Below are 12,010 nucleotides of genomic sequence, written 5' to 3' on the forward strand. Positions count from 1 at the left end.
TCCCCTCATCTATCTATCTATCTATCTATCTATCTATCTATCTATCTATCTATCTATCTATCTATCTATCTATCTGTCTGTCTGTCTGTCTGTCTGTCTGTCTGTCTGTCTGTCTGTCTGTCTGTCTGTCTGCCTGCCTGCCTGCCTGCCTGCCTGCCTGCCTGCCTGCCTGCCTGCCTGCCTGCCTGTCTGTCTGTATAGTCTGTCTGTCTGCCTGCTTGCCTGCCTGCGTTCACTCACTCACTCACTCACTCACTCACTCACTCACTCACTCTTTCACTCACTCACTCACTCACTCACTCACTCACTCACTCACTCACTCACTCACTCACTCACTCACCGGTCACTTTATTAATTACACCTTACTAGTATTGTGTTGGACCCCATTTTGGCATCAAAACTGAATTAATCCTTCATGATATAGATTCAACGAGGCACTGGAAATATTCCTTAGAGATTTTGGTCCATATTGACATGATAGCATCACGCAGTTGATGCAGATTTGTCAGCTGCACATGCATGATGAGAATCTCCCATTCCACCACATCTCAAAGGCTCTATTGGATTGAGTTTGATGACTGTCGAGGCCATTTGAGTACAGTGAACTCAGTGTCATGTTTAAGAAACCAGGCTGATATGTGCTTTATGACATGGCAAGTTATCCTACTGAAAGTAGCAAACATAGGATGGGTAAAATGTGATCATAAAGGAATGGACATGGTCTGCAACATTACTCAGGTAGCCTGTGGCGTTGACATGATGCTCAGTTAGTACTAAATGGGTCCAAAGTGTGCCAAGAATATATTCCCACACTATTACGCCACCACCATCAGCCTGAAGTATTGATACAAGGCAGGATGGATCCTTGATTCTATGTTGTTGGCGCTAAATTCTGACCCCACCATCCGAAAGTCTAAGCAAAAATCAAGAATGATACAGGCAGGCAACATTTTTCCAATCTTCTATTGTCCAAATTTGGTAAGTCTCAAGGTTTGACATGTTGTGCATTCAGAGATGCCCTTTCGCATACCTCGGTTGTAACAAGTTTTTTTTTTTTTTTTTAGTTACTGTTGCCTTTCTATCAGTTCAAACCAGTCTGGCCATTCTCCTCTCTGACCTCTGGCATCAACAAAGCATTTGTGCCCATAGAACTGCCGCTCACTGGATATTTTCTCCTTTTTAAACCATTCTCTGTAATTCCTAGAGTTGCTTGTGCATGAAAATCCCAGTAGATCAGCAGTTTCTGAAATACTCAGACCAGCCACCAACAACTATGGCACATTCAAAGTCACTTAAATCCCCTTCCCCATTCTGATGCTCGGTTTGAACTGCTGCAGATCGTCTTGAACATGTCTACATGCCTAAATGCTTTGAGTTTCTGCCATGTGATTAGAAATTTGCATTAAAAAGAAGTTGGACAGGTGTCGTAGATCAAAGAATGGGTGTTGTTCAATAGTTTTAGGATCACTTTGATTAATGGTTTTGATTCATTTAAAATGTTGACTATTTTATATGTATATATATATATATATATATATATATATATATATATATATATATATATATATATATATATATATATAAACACAAGCACAACCCTACTTTATTACATAAATTGAAAGAATATTTTTAAAACTGATGAATAAAATAAAACAGCAGTCCCAAACTAGTTTTTCTGAATACAATGTGCAGTGTACAGAATTAGAACAGTGGTATTAGCCACCACATTTGTTTAAAAACCCCAAAACAAGTTACATACGGATACAGTGTGCGCTTCCAAATATTTGTGCACTATTGAAAAGTGCTTTGAGCACAGTAAAAGCTGACAAGTTGGGAAAGTTTTTTTGTTGAGTGACATTTTTTTTCATAACAAATGACAAAAATGTTGTGCTTGCGCTTGTGGCAAGCCGCCAGTTCACGTGCTGGGCTGCTAAAAAGTGTCAGGACCTTACTTTGTGTACTGCTGCAGGCTCCTCGCTGTAATGCCACTCAAACTGCTTACATTTTGTCTTGTGTTGCTTTTATTTTTTGACAATCATAGCTGGCACATCTCATCTGAAATGTTCATTAGGAGAACAAGGTTTTCTCAAGCATAAAGCTTATCTGAAAGGAGCACAAACAGCTTTTACACACTCTTTCAAAATTCAAAAGCATCATGATGCTACCCATAATGGGCTATAAGCACACAAACTTTTAATATTCAGCCAGCCAGTCCCAGGGCTTATCATTACAAAATTGCCACAATATAGATCTTCACTGCCTGATAGATATACGAAGTTGGTGTCAGATCAGACAAGAAGCACTGCATTAAATTTCCCCCAGCATGTCTTTAAAATGTAACAATTTATTTTACCCCATAATTTTCAATGGAGTTTCTGTGCTGGCCTACTGCTCCTGCCAATGCTAGTGGTTACACATTCTTTCATCTCTTTTTAAGCTTGAACAACTAAATGAATGCTAAAGTCTATTTAATTAAATGTATTGTAATAACATTACAACATTAATGCTGTAAAAGCCTTGTTAAATTAAAAATAGTCACATTAACCTTTCACCGTAAGTGTATAAATGGCTGAAAAACACTAGCTGTGTATATAGACCACTAGGTCACGTATGACCCACCAGTTGAAAAACGCTGCTCTAGAGACATAAGAACCTGTTATAGTCCAGTAAAGACTTTTAGAGACTAAACTTGGGTGGAGGGAAGAAACAAGCGTGAAGCCTAGCTAAATCAAGCGTGGAGAAAAACTTGCCAATTGCTATGCTCAAATGGTGGTGTGTTCTAACTCATTTTCCAGGTTATAATAGGGGCAATTATTACATTAAAATTTACATTACAATGTTGACCGGTCCAAGGCAGTAGTTTTTGGTATAAAAAATGTTTCAAGATTAAATGTCTTCAATTACAGGTTGTTGACTGTTTTATTATATAAAAAAAGAGTCCTATAAAAGTCCCAAGTATAATGCTTTCTACTAAAAGATTGCTTGGTGTCAACAGTCTATTGTTCAGGATAAAAATCGAGGTGCATAGAAATAATGCAAGTGTGAAACGTTGATGCTTTATTTCATTTCTGCTATTAGTGTGTTTTACAAACATTTTGCCAATTTGCAAAGGCCCAGTATTTTTAAGAAATGCTACATAATATCCTTAACATTACTATAAATTCACACAACGAGACCTGAATCCGCAACAATGCATTTAAATAGCAGGAAACATGGCCAAAACCAGAGCTTTCAGCAGCTGTCTTTATTGCAATAACACTCTCTCTAACATACACACACATCATAAATACAACTGACATCCGGTATACAATCAAAAAATGGCCTTTAATCAACACACACACACACACACACTAAAGACTGACAGTCGCATGGTCATAAGCAGCATTCTCGTATTCAACTTCAATGTTATGCCTGCTAAATCTGCCATACCCAGTCTGCAAAAACAAAATACGACTTTACCAGTGGTGGTTATAAAAAAAAAGCATTAAAAAAGTAAGAGGTGTGTCAAAGACTGTTGTGGTTTGGAGATTATTATTGAGGACATTCAAATGGGGGCTTTTGTTGAGTGAGATTGGCGCAGGCACCTGTATGGATCTCACAAAAGCAGGTACTTCTCATTTCACTGTTGTTGTTTTCGTTTCGCTTGCTAAAGGCTTGCATCAGCCCTGTTTTGGCCCAAACAAACCAAACAGACAAGGTCTCTATGCACAAAACGTGTACTGATACCAATACAACATGTCCAACCAAAGGCTTTACATTTTGGTTGAGCCTCAAAGTTGCAACACAATTCAAGGACACCGGGAACTATTGAAAAAACAATCAACAAGACAGCTGTAAGCCGTCCCGAATGGATAGGAGTTGTGACATGATTTTTCAAGACATTTGAACATTCCTGTAAAGAGCACATACATTGTTAATGAATAAATCGCTTACTATTAGCACACCCATACTAGGTGGTTTGCATGCTAACAATGCTGGAAAACGAGTTCGTAAATAGCAAGGAATCTTTTGTTTTTATAAGAACTTTCGATTTGAATGCACCCTGAGTAAACCTGAAATGCATTTCAATGGTTTCTGATTTTGTCAGGTGTATCTGTCTGCGGACTGCAAGATTGGGGCATCTCTTGTAGCAAGTTAGCGAGACATAACTTGCAGTTATCGAGATCCCGTTGAACCATGCGAGATATCACAACAAGATGTTTTTGGCAAGATGGTGGAACAGCACATTTTCTTCAAAGGTTTTCATGAGTTTTCACCAAATTTATCACCAATCAATTTACTAGATTTTTTTTCTATTCATTCATTTGGCAACTCCACCCTGCAGTTCCACTCGCTGACTTCTTCATCTGTTTTGTCATGATAGTTAAGGCTGATTTATACTTCAAGCGCACACGTATGCGTATGCCCTGGCGCAGCCTTCGCATTGTCGCATAGCCCTCGCCATGGCTGTCGCGCACCTCTCAAAAAATGTAACTACACATTTCAACAACACATAGTATAGCTGGTCGGCGTGAGATGCAGGACCGAGAGCTGTGAGAACTTGTTGGGGCGAGTGTTTGCAAGTGTGAAGTCCTAAGAAGGAGCTCCAGATGGAAAGTTTTGTTTTGTGTTTTGTGATTAAAGTTGTTGCACATTGCACTTGCAAAAAAGTTTGGGCCACTTGTAAATTAAAGTCGCATTCAGAAAAAACAAAACACCAGCTAGCGTTTAGGAAGTCTTGCTGCTAGGCATAGGATGATAACCGGCTTTTAGGTATACCGTGATTTTGAAAAGTCAAGATTTTAAAAGTGTAAAAAAAATCTGTTATACCGTTCCTAAGGTATTTGTAAGTTTTGTTTTTTAACATGTTTTTTATGATTATTTTGAGTTTTTTTAGGGCAACAATAGAAAAGGACCCTCCATATCACAAGTTACTGGCCAGTCCATGATTTAGGAAACATCTGAAAAACAAATTTCGTACAAACCATGCATCAATAAAACATGCAGCATGCTGTAGAGCTGAATAGTGCAGAGGCTTGCTTTATATTGCTTTATCTTGCTTGCCTTTTTAAGTTGAAAAGAAATCTGTGTTTTTGAAAATAATTAAGACAGTAGTAAATAAGTCCATGACTTATTTAAATTATTTAGACTGACATTTATTGTTTCAAAAATATTTTAAATGTAAAAAAAATATATATATATATACCCAAGGTTATCATACTGTCAGAATCTTATATTGCCATGCCTAGTTATTCCAGAGCAACACACACAGTGTGCAGAAGTATAAATGCTCGGCAGTGCGCAAGGCATGGGTTGTGGGTCACGCCAATCACTCGACGCAGAAGTATAAACCAGGCTTCAGCCTACTTGGCGTCGCCCCCTGTGGTTGCAAATAACAATAAAATGGTGAGCACGTCAAGTGTAAAAGCCTCCGCAACTCTCGGCTGTACGTTAATAACTGTGAAGGTTGGGTTAAGGATTGGGGTAGTTGTAGACATTAATAACTATGATGGTTAAGTTTAGATTTGGGAAAGGTGTAAGTATTAATAATGATGATGGTTGGGTTTAGGTTTGGAGTGGATGTAGTCATTAATAACATACTACAAGTTAGGCCCCCTAACTGTGCGTTCACACCGAAGGCGGAGTGAGTGTCGAAGTTCACTCTGGGCACCGTGGCGACAATGCTTTCTGCCTTCAGCTCCGGCGGTGAGAGCGTCAAAATTTGCTACATTGATCTCGTATTTAAAGAGGCCGTTGCAGCATATCATATCAGTTACATTACAGCATAAAACATGCTTTCTATCGCGTAAATGTTGCCTACTTTTTATCAAATTCATTATACTATGGAAGATCGAGTTGCATGTGGTGTGGCTTTGCTCCACTTAATTACTTGTCCATATGTCTGAAATATCCTGAACCACCAAAACTGTTTTGTATTGTCGCATGCGATTCCTTTTTTTAAAGAAAAAAAAAATAAAAAACAATAATGGACATCAGTAACTCAAGTAACGTTTTAAATGTATGTTCCTGTAAGTAAACATGGCAAATAATTGAAAATCAGACGGCCACAATAATCAAACCCTTGGGAACAACTGTGGTCATAACCAAAGTTCACAAGCTGTGTTCTCTGAAGTCCTCTCAAGCGGTGGACTTCTACATTCTGATTGTTTGCCGCTAAACCGCGTCATAGCTCATTACCATAAAGCTGACTTGAATTCAACTCCACAGAAAGCACCATGCTGCTCCTCGCAGCTTTTCACCACTGGCTCCCAGTGAAAATGAATGACTTCCCGCTACTTTGACACTCTCGTCGCTTTCAGTGTGATTGTACAGTAAGGTCCCTTTATGTTCTGTCCCTGTCTTGCAGTCTGCAGACAGACTCTACTCAATTTTGTGGCCACAGAAATTAACAATTCCTTGTTATTTAATACTGCACTACATGTTGTTAGCATGCTACATGTCGTTAGCATCCATAACCACTTTTAATGTTAAATGGATCTTAATGTAAAATATCATCAGTCAATGCATTATTACCTATGAAATTAGCGGGTAAACAAAGTCGATAGAAAAACAATTTGCTTCTAGGTGCTGAATTGACAAGTTTCAGAGCGATCAGATGTTTTAGTGACCTGCGTCTGTGACTCGTGTTTGGATAGTCACTCTTCTTGGTGGGTTCTGCTCTGTGCTGCGATTGGCTATTAGCTCCTGCAGCTGTAGAGCGCCTCCACCAATGAAACAAAAGGCTGGGCAAATGGGGGCGGAGCAATCAACAGTCCCCTCCCACAGCACTCTAAGAGAATGAGCATCGTAGAAAGTGAGTCGTCCCTTTTCAAAGTCCAGACACAGCCCGAGACGAGGTGGTAACGGGGCAGTGAAAGGTCCAGTGGAGCTGTTAGATCCGCCACACTTGGGAAGTAAGATCTTGCCCATGCCCATTGTGAGGAAACAGAAAGGAGGAGGACAGTCTTGGGCGTCCTCTGCGCCACTGTCGTGTCCACTGTCTGGATCATACCTACAGAGAAATCAAAATGAAAACATCAAATCACACTTACTAAAAAAAAATAAATCTCAATCTTTAGATTTACAACAGAAGATCTGGACTCTGCACTATTCATTATGTTTAATATCATGTTTCTAAAACTAGCTCTTATGAACTCTAAATCAACCGAGGCTCACTTTAAATATGGCCTACATTTCTATAAAGCTGAAATGTATTGCTCTAGTTACACTTCTATACACTTTTATTTGACATCCATATAAAGTATGTGGTATAGTATAAGCACAAGACAAGGCCATATTTAAATTATCCAAATATGTATGTTTACTGTACAAATCATGCCCTATAGTAAAAGGGTTTTGCGGTCTTTGTATAGTATTGTTTAAGTTTCCGTGAAAAAATAAGCGTTTATATGTCACTAATCTGTTCCTGCAATCATTATTTGTATAAAAAGGAACAAGTATCATTGTTACTTCCTATATTGGCATTTTTTACATAAAAACTAAATTTAAATGTAATCATATGTTAATTTTATCAAGTTTAGTTCCATGTACAGTTGAAGAATTATTAACCCTCTTGAATTATTTGACCTCCCCCCATTCCCATATATTTTTCCACAATTTCTGTTTAACTGACTAATAATATTGACCTTAAAATGTTTTTCAAGAAAATAAAAAATGTTTTTATTCTGCCAAAATAAAAACAAATAAGACTTTCTCCAGAAAAAAAATATTTTAGGAAATATTGTGAAAAATTCCTTGCTCTGTTGAACATCATTTGGGAGGGCTAATGATTTTATTGTACTGATGTATTTCCAAGTGTATTTCCAAGGAACCCAGGGTTGTTATTTTTTCTTACCGTGGACTTGCCATGTCTTGTGGTAGATGGAACCACTCTTGGAGCTTTGCTTCAACACCCACTCCCACCTACACACATATAAAACAGCTCTTTAAGGCATAAACATTAAATCATTTTAAAATATTTTGTTTAGGAAATTAAAAATAATAACATAATATACTTCAAATTCATACTTCATAATATTCTTTAAAAAACAGCTTTCATTTTTTATTTAATTTGTTTGTGTGATTTATAGTGAATGTGCAAAATCACTTCCTGACATAAGAGGGCTTAAAGAAAAATGTAAATACCCCGGTGCACAAGGTAGCGCTGCACAACTTTACGCTTTTCATACTGGCTTCTAACCACTCTTTGGTCTTTTGCTTCTTTTACTTGTTCTCAGGTAACGTGTTTTGTTGACCATAATGATCATTTACATTTTCTAAATATTTAATTTATGTAACTACGTACACTGATTCTGCACATTTGACTGATGTCTTGCCTTTACTTCCTATATTGTATAAGCATATTGTACGTTATACTTTTAGAATGGCCATTATAGATTATTTAACCTAATATTCAGCAAAAGAGACAGGGTATGTTTTGTATTTTTCAAAGAAAATAAAAGGAGGCAGTTATGTTATAGGATCCGTTTTGTTATAAATATGCTATGAAGATGATGCTCGTATAAATTTGCAGCTACACGATGCCTCAACATTTTTGGTGTCTGTTAAGTTACTAATATCAAAATGAAAAAAAGGCAGTTCCTTATATCATGTTTTCATTTTATTGTTAAGAAAGTGAAACAACGTAGCCAGGGTAACGTGAATAACGTTATACTGTTCCCTTTGAAGATTTACCCGACGAGTCCTCAGGAGTTTGTTTTCCCTATTAAACTTGTGAAGTGTGAACTTAAAGAAAGGATGCAAGACTGAACTCTCAGAGGCGAATGTCTGCAGCCAAGCCTCCGTTTTGAGGTCTGCATATTAAATTTCTGAATAAAACGCGGGAGCGGTCGGTAACTAGCAATATCGCTCCCGACTCCTGAGCGAGCGAGCACACGTATGTATGTGTGTGAATGAGACAGCTTGATGCTGTGTGTGTGTGTGAGTGCGAATGAGAGGTGTGTGTGTGTGTGTTTGTGAGCGCACGAATAAGAGAGAAAGCTTTGTCTGTGTGTGTGTGCTTGGTGCTTATGTGTGTGTGTGTGCGCGTGTTTTTACAGACAGCTTGTTATAGGGTGCCTGGACTCTGTGTAGCTGGCTGGTTTTCGGTTTTGCTCTTTAGCGGGATCGGGCGCGGCAGGTAGAAAACAGGGCGGGCAGCGGGACAACAAATGCTGAATATAAGGCCCCGTTTCCACTGAGTTGTACGGTACGGTACGGTTCGGTTTGGTACGCTTTTATGGCCGTTTCCACTGATAAAAGGCGTACCGAACCAAACCGTATCGTACCACTTTTTTGGCACCCTTTCGAAAGGGTCCCCAAACACAAGAAAGGGTACCAAAAGGTGGAGCTAGATGCGCAGCTGAATGCTATTGGTTTACAGAGATACGTCATTCGCTTAGGCAACAAGCCAGAATGTAAACAAAGGACCCTCCATGTTTGAAACACACAGCGAGAGATTACTTGCGCTCACCGCGCGTCTATATCTGAAATAACAAATCTCTTGAGCTGATGATAATACCTTGCGCTTGATTATTGACAAGCTTTGAAAACCCGATCCTGTGAAAAGCTGACAAACGCGAGAATGACATATTCAGAAAGAAAAGGACAAACGCGAGAGTGGAGCGCGGAAAAAAGGGGAAGCCAAGGAGCACGTTATTTCTTCAGCAAACGTGAACAGACTGCCTTGTTTTAATTTTTATCATCACCTTTTGGACTAATATGAACTGGGAATGATGGAATGACTCTCTAACAGAGGCTACATGTGCTGCTAAAGATTACAGACACAGATGAGAGGTTTTCACTGACTGTAGGCTATACTATGTGTTGTTTTGAACCTAATTAAGGACGAAATGTCTGCTGTGTGTACATTTTTTCTGTAGTAATCTTACAAAATATTTTTGTTTTTAAATGACGCTTTTATTCTTTAATGAAATGTGCGAGAAAACAAATATTTTACTCCATTATTCCATTATTCTAGTCCTTCACTTCTTCACAAACCACAAATGGCTGAAGTATTTTTTCAGCTTAATTTGTCCTTTCTGAATTATAGTATTCATTTTTTAAAAGTAAAAAATATCTTACTGACTCCAAAGTTTTAAAAAGCAGCATATGTTTACCTTAACCAGGTAGGATCCAGGTTCTACTGAGCATGCCCAGTAGTGTCGTCCCTGTGTGATGGAAACATCAGCTACGAGAAGGTCGGATGTGAGATGGCAGGAGGTCAGGGCCCTATCTGCAGCCTGCAAGAGCGTCATCCCAGGAACGCTGCGAGCATACGTCTGCCCCTTCCCTAGTGCCACCCGCTCCGCATGCAGACCCCAGCGCGAATCCAGGCAAAACGACAACACTGAGATTGAGGTATGCGGGAGTGGAGGAGAGAGTTGGAAAGGCCAGGTCGTAGGGAGCAGAACACGAAACGAGGATGAGGGAGTCAAAGTGAGGGAACGAAACATGTAAAAAGGGGATAGAAAAGAACAGAGCGGGGATATGTATGGATAAGCATAAAAAGGAAGAAGAATGGGATTGTAAATTTGGAGAAAAGAGGGGGAACAAAGAGGACAGCAGGAACATTGTACATATTCCAGGACTCTAGGATTAAGAGGAGATCAAGCAGCTTAAATATTCCATTTTGAATAGGAATACAAGTCACAGAAAGAGCAGCGATAACAGGAGCAAAGGAAGGAGGAGAATAACGGGAATCACAAGGAGAAATAATACAGAAAGAGAAGTAAAAAAATAAAGACATTAAAGAGTTGTGGATATGCATGGTGAAATGTACTACCATTAAAGCAAAATTGCATGAGAGAAAAAATAGAGAGAATGTAGTATGCATATAATAGCACAAAACAAAAACAGGCTCAGTTTGTTGTTCTAGAATTGTGGATGGATGGATGGATGGATGGATGGATGAGTGGAACAATAAAACAACCAATAGCTAAATTAATAAACAGATAGTGGAAGGAATGTGGGGTTAAAAAAGAGATGCATGAGTTAATAAACAAACAGAAATGTAACACAATAAGATGATGACGGATAAACAATTGAGTCAACAAACCCATGTGGGGCATGTCTGAATGAGCATTTGAATTAAGAAGTAGATGAATGGATGGTTAAGCATTTGGGTGAATCAACAAAAGGATGGATGCAAAAAATGAATTGATAAGCATTTTAGTGATTTGACGAGGATGGATGGATGGACGGACGGATGAATGAGCATTTGAGTGAATTGACAAGAAGATGGAGGGATGGTTAAGCACTGGAGTGAATTGAAAAGAAGATGGATGGACGAATGGATGGATGAGCATTTGAGTAAATTGACAAGAAGTTGGATGGATGGTTGAGCATTTGAGTGATTTGACAAGAAGTTGGATGGATGGATGGATGAGCATAGGAGTAAATTGAAGTGAAGATGGATGGATGGATGGATGGATGAGCATTTGTGTAAATTGACAAGAAGATGGATGGATGGACGGATGGATGGATGAATGAGCATTTAAGTGACTTGACAAGACGTTGGATGGATAGATGCATGGATGAACATTTGAGTGAATTGATAAGATGGATGGATGGATGGATGGATGAATGGATGGATGGATGGATGGATGGATGGTTAAGCATTTGAGTAAATTGACAAGAAGATGGATGGAAAGATGGATGAGCATTTGAGTGATTTGACAAGTTGGATGGATGGATGGATGGATGGATGGATGCAAGGATGAGCATTTGAGTAAATTGAAAAGATGATGGATGGATGGATGGATGGATAAATAGATGGACGGCTAGATAAGCATTTGAATAAATTGACAAAAGATGGATTGATGGATGAATGAGCATTTAAGTGACTTGACAAGAAGATGGATGGATGGTTGAGCATTGGAGTGAATTGAAAAGAGAATGGATGGATAAATGGATGGACAGATGGATGAGCATTTGCGTAAATTGACAAGAAGATGGATGGATGAGCATTTGAGTGAATCGACAAGAGTATGGATGCAAAAATAAATTGATCAGCATTTGAGTGGATCGACGA

The 12,010-nt window shown here is 38.8% G+C and overlaps 1 protein-coding gene across 2 annotated transcripts in view; it reads right to left on the reverse strand.

The window, feature by feature from the left end:
- Window positions 1–3,044: 3,044 nt before the first annotated feature.
- Window positions 3,045–12,010, reverse strand: part of trim46a (tripartite motif containing 46a) — a 29,845-nt gene continuing 20,879 nt past the window's right edge. Inside the window, exons 10-12 of one of the 2 annotated variants that reach the window (XR_015511332.1) lie at window positions 10,098–10,594; window positions 7,835–7,902; window positions 3,045–6,991 (exon numbers count right to left, since the gene is read on the reverse strand). Coding sequence is in view for 1 of the 2 variants with exons in the window: in XM_087286937.1 (XP_087143063.1) it covers window positions 6,601–6,991; window positions 7,835–7,902; window positions 10,098–10,327 (689 nt within the window). In the remaining variant the exon portion in view is untranslated. The remainder of the gene's footprint in view (window positions 6,992–7,834; window positions 7,903–10,097; window positions 10,595–12,010) is intronic. The other variant, XM_087286937.1, reaches the window with a different exon arrangement.

This window comes from Danio rerio, chromosome 16 (genome assembly GCF_052040795.2).
Source record: "Danio rerio strain M-AB ecotype USA chromosome 16, GRCz13ab, whole genome shotgun sequence".
NCBI lineage: Eukaryota > Metazoa > Chordata > Actinopteri > Cypriniformes > Danionidae > Danio > Danio rerio.